Source organism: Podarcis muralis, chromosome 3 (assembly GCF_964188315.1).
Source record: "Podarcis muralis chromosome 3, rPodMur119.hap1.1, whole genome shotgun sequence".
NCBI classification, from domain to species: domain Eukaryota; kingdom Metazoa; phylum Chordata; class Lepidosauria; order Squamata; family Lacertidae; genus Podarcis; species Podarcis muralis.
The window spans coordinates 27,488,643-27,511,533 of record NC_135657.1 but is presented as its reverse complement, the minus strand read 5'-3'; the positions used below and the strand labels follow the sequence as shown (position 1 = coordinate 27,511,533).

Genomic DNA, 22,891 nt, shown 5'->3' with positions numbered 1-22,891 from the left:
TCCTTGTGCCCTCCATCTTTTCCAACATCAGAATCTTTTCCAGGGAGTCTTCTCTTCTCATGAGGTGGCCAAAGTATTGGAGCCTCAGCTTCAGGATCTGTCCTTCCAGGGAGCACTCAGGGCTGATTTCCTTAAGAATGGATAGGTTTGGTCTTCTTGCAGTCCATGGGACTCTCAAGAGTCTCCTCCAGCACCAAAATTCAAAAGCATCAATTCTTCGGCGATCAGCCTTCTTTATGGTTCAACTCTCACTTCCATACATCACTACTGGGAAAACCATAGCTTTAACTATACGGACCTTGGTCGCCAAGGTGATGTCTCTGCTTTTTAAGATGCTGTCTAGGTTTGTCTGTCATTGCTGAATTGAACCTACTCATGAGCTAACAAGTAGACCCTCAAACCCGTTGCAAGTATCTCTACAATCTTATCCAGAGTTACTAATTAACTCTAGGAATAGGGTATCCTCCAGCATGCATCTTTAACCTGCAGTTGGATTGTCTGAATTTACATTTCCTGACTAGCGTATTTACTTTTTTCCATGACTGTATTGTAATGGCTTACATGCAATGTAGGTAGCACGAGGTCATGAAATGCAGAGCAAGGCCTGCTTCGTTGAAGGCAGCTAGTCTCAAATTCCTAACCAGAGAGTTCTACCTAGTCACCTTCTGCATCTATCACTTCTCAGTTATTTCCAGATGTGTTATTTTTCTATTATGCTGCCTCTCTTGTTGCTTTGAATTAGTGTTTTTAAAATAGGCTTTAATGTTTTTAAGGTTGATGTGTTCTTTGTACATGACCATGAGCAATTTTGTTACTTGGCAAGGGGACTCTGAACTGTTAAAATGATTGGATTAGCAATACGAAATGACTGCTGTAAATTCAGTGAATCAGAGTGGATATTGCCATTCAATACTATTGCTTCTTCACGTATACATTCATTCAGCGAGGTGAAGTATGGGATAAAGAGAACTCCTCTTTCTGAATGCAAAAAAGAACGAATTTAGTTTATTCTATTTCCTTTTCTGTTACAGTCTTTGCCATGAATGGCTTGATGTTGTGCCATTTTCTATTCCTGTTACAATCTTTGTAACATGAATAAGAAATTGGAATGCTAATGCCTACCAGATAGTATTCCATGTCTGCTTGGTGCTATACTGCACTACTGTGACCTTTGCAATATTATGTATTCTGATTGGCTGTCCATTTCACCTCTTTCCCACAAGTTAATAAGGCTGTAAAAAGGAGAGAACTTGAAATGGCCAGCCAGTCAAATTACAGAATATTGAAAAGGTCAAAACAGTACAGCTCACAGGAAAAAAAAAATTACGGGAATATATGAGGCATTAAAATTCTTGTGACAATGATTATAAGAAGAATGGGAAAGGATGCCCATTTATGTTATTTCAGTCTAGTGAACCCCATAGGATGATGGACCCAGGACAGCAGTAATTCATGCACCAGCAATCCACTAGAGTTTTATGCACCTATTTACATGAATATTAAAGAAAAAAACATGCTTTAGAACCTCTTTCGAACAATTCCCTTACATTTGCATGCTCATTCATCAATAGGAGCATTGGGTGAAGCTTATAGTATGTGCCCATAATAGCACACTTTATTACCTCAGTTTTCACCCAGATAGATTGTCAGATAGATATTTTTTAATCTATGCATATCATTTTATATAGAAACTAGCAGGAAAAATGGCAGTAGTAAGAGGCACCTCTCTACAAGACATGAGATTCCCTTCCCTACTAAAGGTGGGCAGGTTTCCCAAATAAATTGTGAAATTAGCTTGAAATCTATCTGTTTATTTAATTTGTGTACTGCCCTTCATTCGAAGATCACGGAAGTTCACATAAAAATACAAAAGGAGAACACAAAATGTGCAAAACTCCCAAACCAAAACCAAACCAGTAATCCACCTCTCACAAGCACAAATGCCATCGAATGTCAATCAGCCAAAGACCTGGTTTTTGCATGGCACCTAAAGATATGTAATGAAGTTTCCAGGCAAGCCTCCCTAGGGATAGCATTCCAGAAACAGGAAGCCGCCACAGAAAAGTGCCGTTCTCATGTTCACACCCTCCAGACCTCTTGTGGTGGATGTACACAAAGATGAACCTCAGATTTTGATTGCAGGATCCATATCAGTTCATATCAGTAGAGGTGGGTATTTTAGGTATGGCGGTCCCGAGTCATATGAGGCTTTATAGGCCAAAACCAGCACGCTGAATTGGCCCCAGAAACTAATTCACAGCCAGTGCAGTCAGTCTAGGAATGGCATTATATGCTTAAACCGTTTTGCCCTGGTGAGCAGCCTGGCTACCGACTTCTGTACCAGCTGAAGTTTCCAAACTGTATTCAGAGGCAGTAATCCAACCTAGAGGTTACCAGAGTATAGACAACAGAATTTAGGTTATCTCTGTCCAGATAGGGGAGCAGTTGGACCACCAGTCCAAGCTGATGGAAGGCTCTCCACATCACTTAGGCCACCTAAGCCTCAAGCAACAGTAAAAGATCCAGAAGAACCCCCAAGCTACGTACATGCTCCTTCAGAGGAAGTGTGACCCCCATCAAGAGGAAGCAACCGTCCATCCATCCATCCGGTCTAGGGAACCACCCCTTAAAAGTGCTTCAGACTTATCTGGATTCAACTTCAGTTTGTTGGCTCTCATCCAGTCCATTACCAATGCAAAGCAACAGTTCAGCACGTAACACTGCCTCCTTCAAGCAGGCAGGAACCACCCCCTCTCACAAGGAAGCATTAGTCACCTCCCTGGCCAAGACAGCTGATCCCTCCCTGCTAGTTTTTATCACTCAAGAGCAGCAAGGGTCCAGAGTGCAAGTGGTCACCCTGACCGATTCAAGCATCTTATCCACATCCTCAACTCTTACTAACTGAAACTCATCCAACGCAACAGAACTAGACAGCGCTCTAGACTCCCCTTGACCTTTATCTACTGTAATAGTGGAGTAAAGATCCCAGTGGATGAAAACAAGCCACAGTGAGCTCCCATTGCTTCTACCACCTCCTTCAGCCCAGACAGTAAGTGATTTATCACTACCCAGAAATGCTCTGCCAGTTGACACAATAAGGATGCAATGGAGGTTCAATGTATTGCATACCATCTTTGCTGCCTTCACTGCCACTAGGTAGGTGCAATGATGAGCCATCAGTGGTGTTCAGTTGCATTTGACTAGAGTTTTCCTCTACTCACATTTGAGCTGTCTCATAGCTTGTTTCCTTGTCCTAAGCTCTGGAGTATCCCAAAGAGCCAAGCAGGCTCCACAAAGCTGGAGAGTGCACTCAGTGTGATTCTGTCAATGGCCTGAGCCATTTGGATATTCAAGAGGTTGGCCAGGGCTTTGGCAGGAGCACCAGGCATATCAGCTGGGAAATCCCCCAGAGCCATCTGGAAGCCCACCGGATCCATCAGCCTCAAAGGGGAGACCATCCTGAAAGGTCCCCTGCCTCTACGGAGGGGAAAGGGTGTTGAAAGCAGAAACCTCAACAGGAAGTGATCTGGCCATGACAAGGTTCTGGTGTCAATATCACCCACTTTCAGATCACCCTCTTCCTGCCAGTTGAGAAAACAAGGTCCAGAGTGTGACCTGCCGGTGAATAAGATGTTGAAGTCCCCCAGAACCAGCAGTGTGGGAATCCTCAGCATCCGTCAGCTCAGGCAGGGAGATTGCTGGGCAGCAAATTGGGTTGTAAACCTCCTGAGTTTCCCAGAGGTAGGGGATTTGGATAATTACTCCAAGCCAATCAAGAGCTTGGGAAAATGCTGCCACCATCATGAATTTATGAATCATAAATAAGAACAAAATAAATTTCAGCTTGTTTTGTAAGATGTTTTTGCAAATCTTTATAGCCATTCCGTCATCATTGGCATTATTTTTTATCTCTAAAAAGCAGTCGTCTCTGTGTTATCTCTGCGTATGGAAAATATTTTTAATCTCATTTATTACATTTAACCTCTATTGATCCTTTTTCACCCAAGTTCCATCCACCGATTGCTACTCGGTACAAGTTCGTTATTTTTGCTTCTAACAAGGCACATAAAATTGTGCTTGACTCATAGTTAGAAACAGCAGAGTGGTGTGGGCTGTTTTCTAAATGAGCTTTTCCATATCTGTGGTTTGTGCATTTCCCACCTTTGCTCACGCAGCGGGGGATATGATAGCCTGCAGACTTTTCTGGACTATAATACATCTCCTTTGTGAACCTCCTTGTATTGAACAAGCCCCTAAATACACTTGAGTCAAAGGGTCATTTATTTTTCACCCTCCTCTTCTCAGCAGGCATTGTGAGTCTATGAGATAAAAGTATTATTACTATTTTTTTTAATAAAAAAAAGGTTGCATGATTTACAGGTTGTAGGCAGTATAAGGAACAGAAAGCTGCCTTCATCTTCCCACTTCATTGCTCTCCATGGCATTTCCTTGTCAGTTTATTAGTGCTACTTACACAAACTGATCTTAGTGAACACAATGGGGGGCTGGCCCAGGCTGCCAAAGAGAGCAGTCAATCCAAAAGATCAGATCCCATGGGTCTCTGCTTCAAAGGAAAACCTCACTTAGGTTGCATGGAACTTTTGCTCTGTGTGAATTTCTTGGAGTGCTACAATGATGATATAATTAACAAAAGATGGTGGAAGATCAAGGAGGGTTACCTTTGGGTCCTGGCATTTCTTTCCAACTGTATTTTTCGCATAGGGACCCTAAAAGGTTGTCCATCATTTTAACCCCCCCCCCTTATTATTGTACTGGTCTGTTGCCCTAAACCCTCAGCCTAAGATTCTATTTGATGACACAGAAACATTTAGAATGAGGCTACAAATACCCACCCACCTCCTCTTTTAATATTTACACGCAGGGGCACTTTCTGCAATAAAAATGGAGCACAAAGGATAATATCATATACCTCCCCCACCCCACTCTATTCATTGTGCTTGTAGAGGAGCACGTTTGAAGAAGCCATGAGAAGGAAAAGTAAATAAGTGCTAATTTATGGGTCATTTTTCAATGCCTTGAAATGAAAGGCTTTTGAAGTCCACTTTTCATTTACTTTAAGGGGGGGGGGAGCCTTATTGTAATCTCAGTGATGTAATATTTAATAGCAGCTAGATATTGGTCATATTTGGAATTCCAAAATGGGCCTGGGTTGTTTGGCTTCACTCAGTACTGTTTCCCTTTAGTGACTTTTTTAAGCTGTCCACGTCGAGTGTCCCGGGGGGTGCTGCCCGTGGCGAGTGTCCCTGGGGGAGGCACAGCGATGTCACCCCCCTCTCAGGGATGACACCCAGGGCGGACCACCCCTACTGGACCCCCTTCCTCTGCCACTGTGTAGAAGAGAAGCCTTTTCTGTATTTCCGCTATGCATTTGTGCTGGATTGGCTTTTGACATACCACTGTATCCATAAAAAGAACTTTGCTGGATCAGACCAAAGTCCAGCCTCCTGTTCCACCCATGGCTAACCAGATATCTCTTGGGAAGTCCACAAGCAGGACACGAGGTCAGTTGCCTTCTCTAGCTGTTCTTCACCAACAACCACTTCCTGTAAATTTGGAGGCAGCATATATCAATCATGACTAGTAGCCACTGACAAGCTTATTCTTCCATGAAATTATCTGGTTCCCCTTTAAAAGTCATCCGGGTTAACTGTTTTTTGAGGCAGTGGCTGCTGTTAGGGAGAGATGGTTGTATGAATTAGTCCCAAAACCAGGATTGCCTGCTTACTGAACAACTTTCCGCTGGCTCTCCATGAGGAAAGGCTGGTTCTAGAAGCTTCCTTCGCGGACATATCCTTGCTGAATGGAGTTGACAGTAAGGGGTTAATGAAAACATCCTGGTTGAGGATCCTGTCAGGAAAGGGAAAGGCTGAAACAAATAGGATAAATAGTTGCCTCAGTGCAACCATACAGGAGGAAGAACAATTGCCTTGAAACTTACCAGTATCCCAGGCTATTGCTAATATAGGCATGAGGCACGTTCTTGTTGTCAAACCGCTGTGTTTAGAATTGCGAGTCAGGTGCGAAGAAGGACACATATGAAAAATGGAAAGAGGAATGCACTACCCACTTATACTCACAAATAGGATCCAAGCTGAGGCAAACTAGTCAGGAATGCCATCAAATGATATGAAATGCTTATCAGTGTCGCACTTTCTTTCAGGCTGAACCAATGTGGCTGCATTTTCCAGCCCACTGAAAGTCAAGTTTATGCAGTGAAAAGTGGCAAAGCTGCACACTGTGTGTCACTGCCAGCATGAGTAATTTGAGGACCTGCATTCTTAAAGAAAAGGGGGTGTGTGTGAGAGAGAGAATAAGATTTTCCTAATATTTTAGTTGCCAGTACTGCAAATTGTTTGGATGAGAAACCTTTGTTCTGTACATAATTCATGTTAGGAGATCTGTCACTGGCTCCTCATTGGAATTTGAAGCAGTGAGCAATTTGAACTCCTGCTTTGCCTAACTCATTATAAATGTGCAAGTTCATTTTTGGGGGGAGCTGAATAAAATGGTTATGTAATTACATACTTCTCATAATTATTGAGTAATTATATACTTCTCATAATTACCAAGTAATCATTCTGCTATAACTAGAACTTAATGTTACAACTAATTATATAATTACTGTGTATTACTGTTGTTATCTAGGCATCAGAACAAAGTGTTGCTTTGCTGATAGCTTTTTATCGTAAGCATTTTAAAACAAAAATACTAATATTTGTTGTGTAGCTGAAAGTGGATCTTACATACTGAACATACAGTGGAAAATAACACTTCTTGCAAGTGGGAAAAATGATTGTGTGAATGATTCATTGCATTTGTAATCTGTAAATGGGATAAAATGTTGCTCCTTTTTAAAAAATTGTATAATTAAATGCAAGGGAATATAATACATGAAAATTGTTACTGGCATTCATCTGTCTTGGGAGACAGTGGAAGAGTGCACCTCAAGTGAAGTCAAATTGTTGGAGAGTTATAGCTCCTGATGTGGTTGTAGAGACTAACATGGAAGAGACGTTTTCAGTTGCAGCTGGGGCAGATGAAGGCAACCAGTTGTGCTGATACAGGTGTACTATAGCCTTGTTTCTTTGTGCTGCTCCCAGCAGTCATTCCTCCTCTGGTCACTGCTGTGGATACACAACCTGAATGATTGTCTCCAGGCACTGCAGTCATCTTCAAGGGATTCCCACATGGCAGGGTTAATCATAGAATCATAGAGTTGGAATAGACCACAAGGGCCATCGAGTCCAACCCCCTGCCAAGCAGGAAATGTTCATGGCCTTCATGTCATGTTTGCAGACACCTTTGCAATGCAGAGTTGATATGCCAATGGGTCTGGTGTTTGAAGCCAGCTCCATGTAGCGTACGTCCTAAGGGATCCTGCCATCTTCCATTCTGTGGATATTACCAAGTCAGCATAGACAGGAGTCTACAAACAAGCTGGGAACATGTGGGCTTTGGAGAGCACATCTTTGTTTGAGACTCTGTCCTGCCTTGTGATGCCCAAAATCTGATGCAGTGCATGTGGAAGGTGTTGAGGAGTTGCTCATGGGTGTGTGTGTGTAAGTTTCCCAAGGCTCACTGCCACAAAGCAGTGCAAGCCTGGTAGACCTTAATCTTGGTATTGGTCATTAGCATAACATTCTCCCATCACTGCCTTGCCCAATACGCTTGTCAAGCTAAGCATTGATGGGGATGTTGCTGGTTATGGTGGAGCCCAGGTAGACAAAATCGTCTATCACCTCAGGTATGTAGACACCATTGCTGATGCATGCAGTGCTGGTGACATCCCGACCTAGGCTGTTGGTCTATATCAAGCTGGTCTAAAATGCATACCCTAGTCCAGGTTTAGCCAAAGTGATGCTTGCAAGATGTGATGGACTTAAACTTCCATCAGCCTCAGCCATCATGGCAAATGATCAAGGATGGTGAGAGCTGTAGTCCAAAACTTCTGGAGGACACCATGTTAAAAAGGTAAAGGACCCCTGACAGTTAAGTCTAGTCGCGAACGACTCTGGGGTTGTGGTGCTCATCATGCTTTACTGGCCGAGGGAGTCCAAGGCTCAGTGGTTTACATCACAGCGCCACCATGTTAGCTGCTACTATAAAATATTTGCTTTCCTTCCCAGTTTTACATCATAAACGAGTTAAGTGTGTGTACTCTTCAGTGTACTCTTCAGCCATAATTAAATGCTTAATGAAGTTCTGGTTGTTGATATTCTATAGTATTTTCCTCAGATTTTAAAATAAGTCAGCCACCTTTGAATAAATAAAATAATCAACAACCAGGCACAATAAATTAGGTCTGCTGAATAAGAACAACCCATGTAACAGCAGAAAACCGCCCCAAAAAACCCTCATTTCCACTCTCTCAAACACCCTCTCACCTAGGCGATTAAACCCACCCCCTTCTACAGACTCTTGATACTGCGATTTTTCGGCCAGTAACACACCCACTTTATGGTTTTCACTTTTCCAGCCCTGTCTGCAATGACAATTGTTCTTTATGACTTACAGCTTTCTGTTAATGATCATGTGATTGTTATTGAGAAATATTGTAACAATTTATGTTTTGTGTTTTTTTTTAAACATGGATGAGCTTTAGCAGCCAGAGAAAGTTTTAGCTTTTTCTCTCTTTCTCTTCCAGCTAATGGCAATTATACTATTTTAAATGGGACAAAAAAATTGCATACCAGCAAAGAAGCAAATATCTGGGTGCCCATTGGAGGACTAATTCCGTTTTCAAACTACACAGTTCAGGTGAATGCTTCAAATAGCCAAAGCTATGTGATGAGTGATCCTGTGATGACCGCCACACCTCCTTCGGGTAAGTATGATGAAATGTTCTCCACCCACCCCATCACAAGTAAAGCACACAAACATTTTCAGAAGAGCAGTTTCTGGTCAAAATTAAATATTTGAAGGTGGGGTGCAGTTGTGCTGTCACTGCCCTCTCCGCCCCAATATGCACTATACATTTAAAGCAGCATCAGACCACTTTATAAACAGTCTTGGCTTCCCTCAAAGAATCCTGAGAAATGTAGTTTGTTAAGAGTGCTGAGAGCTGTTTGGAGACACCTATTCTCGTCACAGGGACGCGGGTGGTGCTGTGGGTTAAGCCACAGAGCCTAGGACTTGCCGATCAGAAGGTCGGCGGTTCGAATCCCTGTGACGGGGTGAGCTCCCGTTTCTTGGTCCCTGCTCCTGCCAACCTAGCAGTCCGAAAGCGCGTCAAAGTGCAAGTAGATAAATAGGTACTGCTCCGGCGGGAAGGTAAACGACGTTTCTGTGTGCTGCTCTGGTTCGCCAGAAGCGGCTTAGTCATACTGGCCACATGACCCGGAAGCTGTACGCCGGCTCCCTCAGCCTATAGAGCGAGATGAGCGCCGCAACCCCAGAGTTGGCCACGACTGGACCTAATGGTCAGGGGTCCCTTTACCCTTTACCTTTATTCTCTTCACAGACCTAACAGTTCCTTGGGAAGAGAGATTGACTGTGGGGCTTGTAGCTCTGTGAGGGGAATTGGAGCCTGCTAACAACCCTCAGTGCCATCAATAAACTATACTTCCCAGGATCATTTGAGGGAAGCCATGAAGTAATATGCAACTGCTTTAAATGTGTAGTACAGAGCGGCCTTTATTTCCATCCTTCTGTTTAGGTAGGCAGTCACCAATCTTTTTGGAAACATGAGAAACTGTTTCAGGCGTCATCCAGCCCACGCTGCAAGCAGACACAAACCACCCTTTGCACAGCAGACCTCTCCCAATATGGGTGGGGCTGTGTTTTGTTTTGTTTTTAAAGTTTCTTGGTCAGCTGCTAGCAGCCCAAACCTCTGCCGACCCAACCTACTTCCCTTCCTTGCTCCAGAATGGTGTTTGCAGTGTAAGCTAGGTGGGGGAGGGGTTGTGTGTTTGTGTGTGCGTGTGTGGCTGTGAATGAGAGGGTAGTGGTGCTTATGACACACACACAGAGAGAGAGACTCACAAAAGAAAAAAGCAGAGCAACTTTAAAGATGGGCATATATTTAATATTTATACCAACTTATTCTAGGAATTATGATATAGCTTCTTTCATCATTTGATTGTTGTTGATTACAATTAGGAAACGTATAGCTTTGAAATGATCTTTTTTATGACCTTGTGGTACTTTAAAAGCAATACCTCATTGATTAAATAGGTTTTAGTTCATGCTTCCTTTTACTTAATGATCTGAAAACATATTATCCTGATTTACACATAAAATCATGCTGAAAAGCATGTGGCATTCACTAGACTATGTGTGTTTAAGTAGAATTAAATTAGCACTGGAAGTTATTAAAGAAATTTCCCATCCCGTTGTCCAGTGGACTGTGATTCGTACTGAAATGAATAATAAATGAACCAGCACATATGAGAAAAGCACTGATATATAGGACATTCTATAATCCATATTTACCTTGCCATTATGTTTTATTATAATAATTTTGTTTGAGTGCATTAACACTCTAGGCCCTAATGCCACATTTTAAAATGAAACAGTAAACTGCAGCACTCTGTCGCAACCGGTTGGTAAGAGGAATTTATCAGATTTGCAAGCTTAACTGAAGGTGATCTGAAGACTTTTGCTTAAAAGTCCAGCTTTGGAGGGCATTTGGGTATGTGCTGGTTCTCTTTTTGAAAGACAAGCATTCTTCACGCAGGCTTATCCTTTTAGCTGATCCTTTTAGCTCTGTTCCCAAACCAGTGCCATTGTATAACGCCACCAGCCAGGAATTGGCACACCTAACCAGGATGTTTACTTGATTTATAGGGTGAGGGGTGCCAAAAAGCACAAGAACACGGTTCATAGTGTTACATTGTGGACTTTGCTTACTGAATCGATATGTAGTGATTACAATATCATTTGCAGCCATTGGGTCATCCAGAATTCTTCTTTGGTGGCCAAGTGTGGTGACTTCTGTGGCTGATATTCCTGACCCTTGTAGTTGCAGTGATGAATACAGGGACCTAACACATTCCTTTAGTATATATTTCCTCCAGTTATTTCAAATGACTGTTCTGCCTTTGATTCATTCAATCTTCCTCTACAACAGCTCTTGAAAGTGTGTTAGGGAGGTAATGATCCTTTCTTTATCTTAACTCTTTGTTTTTCTCACAAAACACATCCTTTACACCAGAAGTGTGAAATGTAGGAAATACGTTTATTTGCATGAGATGGCTGCTTACCAGATTGTTTCTATATTCTGGCTAACTTTGGTGTAGATTGGTATTGTGCAGTTTACTCCTGCTTTCTGCCACCCCCACCCCCCGCCATTCTCTTAAAGGGCAGAAGCAGAACTGTAACAATCAATTACTATCCCCCCCCCAAAAAAATTTGTTCACTTAATTGAAGGGCATGTGTAGAACTGTAGGCTACAAAACAGGGGGATGTGTATATTCTTTTCCAAAAGAAACTACCTTTTGTGGCTGTACTTACTTCGCTAAACCGTTTATTAGGCATTGCAAATATAGGCCATCATAAAATATCCATATAGAAAAATTTAAAATATATACAAATAGACAGCCATGCAAAAAATATGCAATAATATTTTCATTGGAGTTTCTTCCCTCTAAATAGTGCAATTCACCACTCTAAGAGATACTATTGATAAAAACTCAGCCACCCTTGCAGATTTTGTGGCTGTGTTCAGTGTTCTCTAGCAGGTGTTGAAATCACAAGGTTTCATATCAGTTAATGAAGAATGGGAATTGAGAAATATGTAAAGGTTTGAACTGAAAGCATGCATTAATTGCTAGGATTAATCCATTCATTTCCCTGTGATAAAATGGGAAATTGGTTTATTTATTTAATTTGAAGCAGGCTCCTGTGGAGGGAACTTGTTTTGAATATTTGGTGGATATCCCTTGATTTGGACAATAGCATATTTGACATGGTGTTTGAAAGAACAAATGATTTACCTGTGTAATCTAATCAAGAGAAATTATTATCCCAAATGTACTCTCAGCATAAAATCTATTGATTTGTTAATTACTGTAAGTTCACCAAAAGGAAATGTAATTTATTGATATGAACAATAACAATTCTTGGCTAATAGTTATTTTTTTGCAAAGTGTGAGTTTTTCTATTTGCAATAGTAAAAACAAACCAAAACACAAACATGATACTTTTAAATGTTGTTTTTTTAAAATAAAATCTTGGATAAAAATTAATTGTATAATTATATAGAAGGTTAATGGAAATTATTTGTATGTGACAACAAAATACAGCTGTTAAAAAGTGTAGCATTTTTAGAGTCTGGATTAGTTCGGTTATTTAAAAGATTGCTATGTAATATTCTTTAAAATTTTAACATAGCAAGAAAGACATATTTTGAAGATTATTGCATAGTAATATTTTAAATAACTGAGAATAGTGTTTAGAGTCATTTTTAAAAATATATCTTTAAGATGGGGTTACATTTTTATCAACTATCCTCATTCTTTCAGTGCTGGTTCAAGAGTTCTTAGAAAATAATATAAAAAATAAAATAAAAACAAGATCCAAATGTGAATCCATAAATATGAAACTTTGTTGTGACCCTTCCCCTGTAGAGGTCTTGAGTTACTAATGGGGTTAAGAATTCAACTCTTAATGGGACTTGGTGCATTAGTGTTTTGTATGCATGGAATTTGGCATTTGGTTTAATAAGTGGTTGACATTGGTGATGTCCCTTAATTTGCTTAAATCTAATTGGCTCTTTTATCAGTCAAACCTGTATGGATTGGCAATTGATCAGAAAGGGTCAGCCATGACTGTGCATGTAGTTAAATGATGGAACCACCAGCTAAACTCGGTGTTGCATTATAATAAGCTGAAACCAGGAAAACAAATGATCTCAGAGTTGTAAAGCGAAAGAAAACAGAAGTTTTGCATGATGTTCAAGTTCAGAACAAAGGCATTATGGAGTGTATAAATTTTAAATACACTGCATTTGGCCTCAAGACTTTTTTTTCCAGAGGAACTGAAATCTTGTCTGGAACTGTCTTTGTTACATCAAAGAACTGCATAGAAAGCTAAAAGAGACAGAAGAAGCATAAAAGGGCATAGTTTAAAATGATTAGTGACAAATTTCATACTGCAGAGGTAGAAATAGTTTTCTTCTGAGCTCTCTTTTTCCCTAAAATGAATAAATTCATCCCATTAATCTTGTCCTAATATGTTTCAGGAGGAGTTGTGTGTCTGTCTGTGTCTGTGTGTGTGTCTGTGTGTGAAGCTCAGCAGAATAATCAGACGCTGGCATTCAAGCAATTTTGAAATTAACTCAAATAAATAGCAATTATGGTCTTTAAAATAGCATGAAGAAATTTATGAGAACATTATACATTCCATTATAGTTGTCTTGTGGGATGGTTTCGTTGTTCAGTGAGAAAGACAAAGGAGGAGGGTGAAAGGAAGAACCTACGTCTTTGAAATGTTTGTTGTGCTAGCTCAGTTCAGTAGGCAATAGAAGCACATGCCTAGGACGTCACAGTTCAAGTGGCACCAGGCTCCCCTGGAAAACTGTCAAAGTAGGAGCACATATGTATCCCCAGACCAGAATCCCCAGGGGTTTTTTGGAGGGGGAGTGAAGGGGGCAGCGTAAATGTTCTCTACCGTTTTCTGTCCTATTGACACTTGCTAGATCTGCAGTATATTATACATGGGGCTCCCTTTAGAGATGGTTTGGAAACTGCAGCTGGTGGAGAATTCAGCAGCCGGAGTCTGGACATATAACACCAACTCTGGCACAACTGCACTGGCTTCCACTTTGTTTCCAAGCAAAATTCAAGGTGCTGGCTTTGACCTATAAATCCCCTTGATCAGGAGTCCGGTGTGATCCCACTTACAATCCCCATTCCGATCTTCCTCTTCAGTTCAGGAAGGATCTGTGTTGGACTGGCTCTCCACTAAATAGGGCTTGATGTAGCCAGAATTCCTTAACTCCTGAGCTTCATGGAAGTGTTTTATCAATGCAACTTTATTTCATTCATTACATTTATATCCCCCCTCCTCCAACGAGATTAAGGTGGCACACATGGTTCTTCTTCACTCATTTTATCTTCTTCACAACCCTGTGATGTAGATTAGCTTGCGAGAAAGAGTGTGACCAGCTGAGCTTTCAAGTCTCCCCAGTCTGCAAGCTAACCACACCACCCTGGCTCTTACTTTACAATGGGAGCATTCCCAGTATTAAATGCATGCAGATAGCAAGACATAATGCCTTACCCTTTAATATATTTCCACATATACATTCTGTATGACAGTTCAGGACTCAGAAGGAAAGACTTTATGTAGATGCAATAATAACAGTCTGCTTTCTCAAGAAAGTGTCATCTTAATAAACTGTCAGCAGAGGAAGACATCATGATTTTATTTTTTAAAAACAAAAACGCTGGATTAATGTATTTCTTATGCTGCTTGCATGGAGCTTGCTACAATGCAGAGGTTAGTCTTCTGATTAAAAAATAATATTCAAGCAAAGTGAGCCAAATATCAACTTTTGAGGTACTAAGCATAGCAGAGGAAGCTTTGAAGCTTTCTTGCTTGCAATAGCCTCAGCAAGCCTCCAGCATAGACGTGGCTCCCTAACACATTTATGTACTCTCATGTGGGTTATATAGACAAAAAAATGATAACAAAAAGGAATTCTCTTAAGTGCATCTTGAGGGCATGAATTGTGGGGTTTAGCGGAGAAGAGGGGATCAATCACTGATCCCACCCCCCACACTTTACCAGGGGATAAATAGTGGGATATTGTTCCTTAAGTATGATTTCCATAAGTGTTCTTTTTTCCTTTTGGCTTTTTTCCCATTTTCAAAGGCAGGCATTCTATAACTTTCAGGTTAAAACCAATCCTGTTTGAGATGAAGTAGTTTGAAATGAAATAGTAAAATAAAAAATGGAAAGAAGAAGACATCAAACGCTTGCTTAGACTTTTAGGATTTGCATGCATGTGTATTGTAAGATTGTGGTTATATTGCAGCGGGTTTGCCATTCTTTTAGCATTGGATTTTGACTTCTTTATAAGCATGCTCTGGTCATTACAGATGCTCTTTTGGTATCCTTTTGTGGGGCTTAGTCTAGAGTTCAGCTGCATTTTTTTACAGCTTTCTGATCCTCACAATGCATACAGGCAGGGTGGTACTGGACCCTGGTTGTCCACATATGTGTCAGAGATCAACGTAGGCTGCTGCCTCACACTGGCAAAAGGAGGATCCTGGCAGAAAAGCAGCTGAGACTTTTGCTTTGTTCCTACTTGCTCACAACACTGCTGAAACAAGAAGGCTTGAAGTTGTCCTTTTGACGTGGCTTAAGTGCTGGAGGAGACTCTTGAGAGTCCCATGGACTGCAAGAAGATCAAACCTATCCATTCTTAAGGAAATCAGCCCTGAGTGCTCACTGGAAGGACAGATCGTGAAGCTGAGACTCCAATACTTTGGCCACCTCATGAGAAGAGAAGACTCCCTGGAAAAGACCCTGATGTGGGGAAAGATGGAGGGCACAAGGAGAAGGGGACGACAGAAGACAAGATGGTTGGGCAGTGTTCTCGAAGCTACTAGCATGAGTTTGACCAAACTGCGGGAGGCAGTGGAAGACAGGAGTGCCTGGCGTGCTCTGGTCCATGGGGTCACGAAGAGTCGGACACGACCAAACGACTAAACAACAACACAAAGTGAGCTATTTTCATTATGGGGAGGAGGGTATAATGTTTCACCCCAAAAGATGTAGTAGTTTTACTCAGTACCTTCCAAGTGAGTGGCCTGTGATATTCTGTTTAGACATTGGAACCTTGGCTTCACATCCATTCTTTGTTGGAACGCTTGAGTTGCAAGAAGGACACCAGCCTAAGAACACAGGAAGCTGCCTTATACTAAGACCATTAGTCCATCTTTTTCAGTATTGTCTACACTGGCAGGCAACAGCTCTCCTGGATTTCAGACAGGGTTCTCTCCAAGCCCTACCGGGAGTTGCCAGAGATTGGACCTGGGACTGCCTGCATGCAAAGTAGAAGCTCAACCACTATTGGCACTTCCCCAAACTGTACTCCAAAACTGTGCTCACTTTAGAATCCAAAGTGCATATCCTGAAAACAATTGTGTTTTAAGTCACATCAGTTGTGATTTCACTATAAGCGTAGTGTAATCATTGGATATTATAACCATGAAGTGAAAATAGTACACTAGACTATTGAAAAAATATCCTTGTTTGGATCAGTTGATAGACTTGAACTCTTCATTCCTCATTTAAAAATAATAATATTAATAATATTAAACAACAACAACAACACTGCATGACCTCTCAAGATCTGAAACGAAATGAAAATAAATAGTAGCTTAGGTCTGTTTTAGTGAGGAAAAACATGAACTTGCTTTACATGTTCCTTGCCCCGCTATGAGACATGTTCTCTGTGTTTGGTATGGACGGCTTTTTTAATTTCTTAAGAACCATCAAATGATGGAGGAAAGAGGTTTCTGATAATGATACTTTTCATCTCTTAATGTATCCTTCCTTATGTAACCAGAGTTGGCTATAATCCTTTGTCTTTTACTTTGACATGTAGGACAAAACCCAGCCAAGCTGTTTTGAGTTTTTGCTAAATGACATAGTGCACCAAACCCCCCCCCCAAAAAAAAAACCACACAACACAAAAAAACTTGGGCTAGCCAATTTCAAACAGCCACGCAATAATTCATTTGCAAGAAAAATACTAAAGGATAGTTGCTAAAAATGAGGACATTAGCATAAAAACATTGATGGCAAGTATTAAAGGTATGTGCAGCACCTGAAACATTACCCTTAATTTGAGAAGCACGGTGCATTTTTTATTAAATCTATATTGCCATTCAGCACTCTGGGTTTTCTTTGTAGAGGCCATGTAGGGCAGTTACTCTGACAGTGGAGATAAGACGATGGTATCAAATTGAAAATGTGTAGGTATTGTCAAAATACAAAAACCAAAATAAACACAACTTTGGTAATATGTCAGTCTTCCTCCCTAGGTATTGCGTGAGCTGCTGTGATGTCAGAGAGACCATAGCTGGGCAACACAGAATCTGTTCTCAAATGTAATCTTAGGATATCCTGTGAATTGCATGTATCATGCCAGCTGTGTTATGTGTGGTGTAGTGGATCGAGAAATGGACTTTGACCATGATTCCTAGGTTCACGATGCTTACAAAGTGAACTTGAGCCAGTCACACATTCAGGTGTGCAGTTTTACGTTGTTGATTTGTACATCTTCATCATTGACTTGCAGTGCCTTCCAGGAGCTATGATGGGTACAACGTCTGTGGCTCCTGGACAGAGATGCCCTGGTCTCAGTCCACCCTACCTTACAGGGTGGATTTGAGGATGACATGCACACCATCATGAGTCCCTTAGAGCAATGCACTAATTAAATAAACAGTGATTGGTGGTTTCTTGACTAGTTCCTTTTTTCAGCCCGATTGCCATGCCCACTTTTTATGCCTCTTCATGCACTGTTATTGAGAGAATAAACATAATGAGAGAAAGAAACACCCCTGAATATGTTGTTTTGCTCTTTGTGGACCTGACTATATTACTTTGTGTCTAAATGTAAAGAAAGCTCCCGACAGTCGTGATGTATTAAATTATAACTGAGAACTAATTCAAGGATCAAAGATGCTCTTTGGGAGAGATCACTTTACTGGTAGGAAAAATCATTACCTTTTTCCCAGGCTCATATATTTGTACTATATGTCTTGGAAATATCATTCCTCACAGTTTCTGAATCTTGATGTTTAATTTAACACAAAGGTCTTTGAGCAGCTCAATGGGAGGCTTTTGCTGGCAGAGTCTCATAGAAGAAAATTGAAATGTACATGTTTTTTCTCATGTATCAAAGAAGTGCAAGAATCTAAACTGACATTTTACATCAAATGAATTATGAACTGTGTACTGTGTACCTAAGGGAACAACAAGCAAATTAGATTTTTGTTAAGGGGGGAAGAGAAGCCAAAATAATAAAAAATAGGTTTTAGCTGAACCTGACATGCAATGCAGTATTCTTTGTACACTAGAGAATATAGATTTCTTCAAAGAGCCAATACTTTGAATTCTTTAGACATATTGTGAACAAGACAACGAGTCAGTTCTGGTATGCTGCAGCTGGAACATTGAACTTTGCTACTATTGCTTCTTCATTGGTTTTGACTCATGATTGTGCTGGAATGCTTATGTTGACATGTTATGCTATTAATTTAGTCGGCCACAGGTCCACTGGATCTTAAACCAACCAAAATGCAACATAAGTAGCTCTCTGCCTTTCTTGGGCGCAAGGCCTGTTCAGTGTTCCTCGCTCTGGGATGGTTTCATAAGATCTTGTGGGACCGTCAGAGTTTCCGCGAGATCTCAAATGAGCATCCCTAGCCTCCCAGAGCCCTTGATCCTGAGCTGTATGAGGCTTTATAGGTTGAAAGAGATGTAGGGTAGAAACCTTGATTATTTTTATAAATGCATGAAAAGGGAAGTCATTCCAGATTTCTGAGCTTTCCAAGCCTCTTGTCCTCTTTTTCTTGCCATGTTGGGAAGATAAAGCTGTTTAACATATGACTACCGAATTATATATGCATGTGTGTGGTGATTGAATTATTCTTGAAGCTATGTGTCCTTAACAAGAGGTCAATAATACATGACAGCCTACAAAGCAACTATAGGTACCAATGGCTGTGAAAAGGAATTTATTCATTCATAGATTTAGATTAGCATGTGATATCCATTTGTTTGTTTATTCCTTGTTTTGGTAGCTCATTATTCTATGACAGTTATTGGCTGGGTATCTTTTTAAACAGCATGACATATACCGGTAATTGGCTTTCCTGGACAGCAATAGATTCCATCTAGTGTCTCCCTGACACGTATTTATAATCATTAATCAGTCAACTAATTGCTTATTGGCATTCTTTTATTCTTTGCATAGTTTTAGCAGAAGTTCAGCTTGAGGATGATAAACTTGCAAAGATACTTGTAAAGATGATTTACCGTGTGTTCCTTTTAACTGTCCCTTTAAAGCAGTGGCTAGATGTTCAGCTACAACTCCTGTCACCCCAGACCCCACTCCAGGCCCAGATATTGGGCCTTGCTGGTTGGTGCTGATGGGAGTTGGAGTCCAGTAAACATCTTGAGGGTCACAGACTCCTTATCCTTAGCATGGAGTGTGAGCCAATTGGCTAAGCAATGTGAGTGGGTCAGACCCTGTGACTAGGCAAAACTTTAACTAACACCAGAGTTCAAATTACAAAAACAGAGTTATTTAAATATTTTTAAGAGAGCTGAAGAAATAAGCTATTTTAAAAGAAAGAAAACATATTCATTGAGATCTAAGGGAGACTTGGTTACTAAACAAAATTTCTTTAGCAGATATGAAGGCATTCAAAGGAAAGACAAGGAGCAAACCCACCCTATTTAATCTCTGGTGATTCTGCAAAGGGCTGCCCAGTAGGAAGAGGCTCAACCAAACAGGAAGCCAGCTGCCTTTGACACCCCCGGGGTTCATTATGTAGAAAGAGGGTCCAGTGAGGTGGGATAAGAGATATTAATGGAACCAGCCCCCTCTTGGTTTTTTTCTTGTCAGACCAGGTTGCAGGGGGAGGTGTGAGGTCAGTACTTTGGATGTGACTTAATCTTTATCTTGGTTAATGTCATGAAGAGTTTCTGAGCCCAGGCTGGCTGCTGTTCCAAACATCTGGGTTGGCGAAGGCTATCTTCAAGAGACATAGATGGGTGGAGGCTTTTTGATATAGGGTGCAATTCAGTTTTGTAATACTTTTCATTCTTGTGCTTCTTCTTTGTAATTACACCATGCCATTTCACCATGCTAATTGAGCATTTACTGGACAAGATGTGTTGATTCAGTAAGTTACTGGTGGAGTGGTTGCCCCTTGAGGGCTATATTAAACCTTGAGCAGAGCATTTTGAGTAGCATTGCTTGTTAGAGCCAATATATCACCCTGATAGGTACATGGCTCTTCTGTTAAGAATGTGGCAGAGAAATTATTGCTGTCTTCTAATTATTGCTTAGATACTAAGCAATTCCTTGGAGGAGAAGTTGGGACTAAAGAGATGAAAGAGGAAAATGTTTCCTGAAACACTCCTATTATTAAATATATGTGAAATGCTTTATTTTTGAATAATCAGTGGGCATTTGATATATGGGTGCAGGTGATTAGTTGCTTGGGAAGTTTAATGATCACCATGTGAACAGTTTCACAGAACACCTTTTTTTATTACTGCTCAACAAGAGACTCCACAGAAGTGCTTTGATCCTTTTGAGTGCAATTTTGCATTTTTTTATGTTTTCAGAAATTATGTGTAAATTATATGTAACTCTTAATGCAATAGGACTATCCCACGTTGACCAGCATGTAAACAAATCCTCTGTAGTCCGTACTTAACTCTGCTTGGATTTACATGGAAATAAGTTGCCTTTAATGGAAGGATTTGAAGTTTTTTTTTATTGCAGTTTCCCAAATATGTTGTCAGCTTTGGAGTAGGGCTGGAGTCTGACTTATATTGCTGTGCCCAACATTTTAAATGGTATGTTGTGTGATTTGTATTGCTTATAGTTCTAAGTGTTGGATCGTATTTTGCATTCTTAATACATTTGTAAAATGCCCAGAATATTTAGTTGATGGATAAGAAAGAAAGAAAGAGATAGATAGATAGATGGAAAGAACGAAAGAAAGAAAGAAATAGATGGAAAGAAAGAAAGAAAGGTGACTTGAACCTGTGGATTGCCAACTCTCTTTCTGTTTGAGAGTGTTTCTTCTTAAATCCTGTTGGTGTTGGGGGAATAGCATGATAATGGCATTGCAATGGAAAGCCTATAGTACAATAGTGCAATAATGAAGAGGGGGGAAGAAGATGTTGAATTAAATGGACCATGCTTACATTGCTTTTGATCCTCAGAAACAGGTTTTGTTTGTTTGTTTTAGTGCATGGAGCATTTTGATTCCATCCAGCATATGTTCTCCACATTTTTCTCTGCTCTAATTCATCCATGTTTTTCGACAGCTCCAGATGGCATGTTGCCTCCAAGGCTTTCATCTGCCACACCGACCAGTCTTCAGGTTGTCTGGTCTACACCAGTTCGCAACAATGCTCCAGGCTTACCCAGCTACCGACTCCAAATGAGGCCTAAGCACTCCCCAGAAGATAGACTAGAGTAAGCAAATAATAAAATCTATTCAACATACTGAAGAAATGTTAAATGATCTGCAGAGTAGCATTTCTGTACATATGTAATGTGTCCCACCTTCATTTTGTTTCCTATTTTCTTTTTTAAAATGTATTTTTTCCCCTTTAGATTGCTTTCTGAACCTTCAGCTTCATTAACCCATTTAGTCACAGAACTGCAGCCGTACACATCATATGAAATGAGGGTTATCGCCTGCAATGGATACGGTGATACATACAGCAACTGGACTCTAATGATTACAGCAGAGGACAGTAAGTAGTTTGTGGAACTGCAGAGTGCATTTCCGCTTAAGTAAATGCCCACAAGTACAGCATATAAGACTTAATCATATCTGATTTAATGATAATAGCATTTTTTAAGATTCATCACTCAGCGCTCTTAAGCAGGTTAAGACCACAATCCTAAACACACTTTTCCAGTGGTGAAATCAATGGAATATTGAAAAGCCAGATAAACATACATTAATTGCAGAAATTTGCTCCTATAATTTTGTTTGGGTGATCATACTGATCTGCAGCAGACGTGTTGTTTCTTAAAAAATTACTTTGGCTTTTCATTTATCTAATGAAGCAGTATTTTAAAACTTGAAGTTCTGTTGGAAGCAGTATTTTTTTGGGGGGGACACTCGGGATGGCGGCAACACTTGGTGGGAACAGGATGTTGGTGCAGATGAGCCCTTAGCCTAATCTATCATTGCTCTTCTTATGTACCACCAAGAGCTACTCAGACCCTGGTGCCTGAAGCTTTGTTTGTTTGCTTTTAATGCACATAGAATGAAAGTTGGATGCAGGAAAGCTGCATCCTTGATGGAATCTGCATCCAATGTTTGCCTTGTTTCATGATAAAGCCAGACCTAGGTGGAATCTACACACCTATAAAAAAAACACTGCGAAAATGCTTTTTAAAAAAGCGTTTTGAAAAATACATTGAATTTGGCATAGTTCACTGTCGCCATCTAGTGTCACACTTCTATATAGCATTTTATAACACATTTAAAATGTTTTATTTGCAGCCGAGTAGCTGAGTCCCTGAGTAGCTGAGGGACGCGGGTGGCGCTGTGGGTAAAAGCCTCAGCGCCTAGGGCTTGCCGATCGAAAGGTCGGCGGTTCGAATCCCCGCGGCGGGGTGCGCTCCCGTTGCTCGGTCCCAGCGCCTGCCAACCTAGCAGGTCGAAAGCACCCCCGCGTGCAAGTAGATAAATAGGGACCGCTTTCTAGCGGGAAGGTAAACGGCGTTTCCGTGTGCGGCTCTGGCTCGCCAGAGCAGCAATGTCACGCTGGCCACGTGACCCGGAAGTGTCTCCGGACAGCGCTGGCCCCCGGCCTATAGAGTGAGATGGGCGCACCAACCCCAGAGTCTGTCAAGACTGGCCCGTACGGGCAGGGGTACCTTTACCTTTACCTTTTAGCTGAGTCCCAAGATGGATTTCACACTTTCCTCACCCCTAACCAGTGTCTTTAACATGTAGAAAGCCAATGAATAAAGCTTTTTCCGCATGGCAATGCATCTTTACCTGCTGTATTCAGTCTGCTAAGCAGCTCTTTAAATACAAGAACTCTGCCAGAAGGCACATTTGGGTGTGGGACTTCTTTATTACTTTAACTATTTCCCGTAACCTTAGAACCAGCAGTTGGTTAGAACTGATAACACTTCCTGAAC

General features: G+C 40.9%; 1 protein-coding gene across 1 annotated transcript in view; it reads left to right on the top strand.

Annotated features, from left to right (window-relative positions):
• Positions 1–22,891, top strand: part of USH2A (usherin) — a 433,394-nt gene that overhangs the window by 234,754 nt on the left and 175,749 nt on the right. Inside the window, exons 38-40 of the mRNA XM_028724645.2 lie at positions 8,666–8,845; positions 21,049–21,199; positions 21,341–21,483. Of these exons, the coding sequence (XP_028580478.2) occupies positions 8,666–8,845; positions 21,049–21,199; positions 21,341–21,483 (474 nt within the window). The remainder of the gene's footprint in view (positions 1–8,665; positions 8,846–21,048; positions 21,200–21,340; positions 21,484–22,891) is intronic.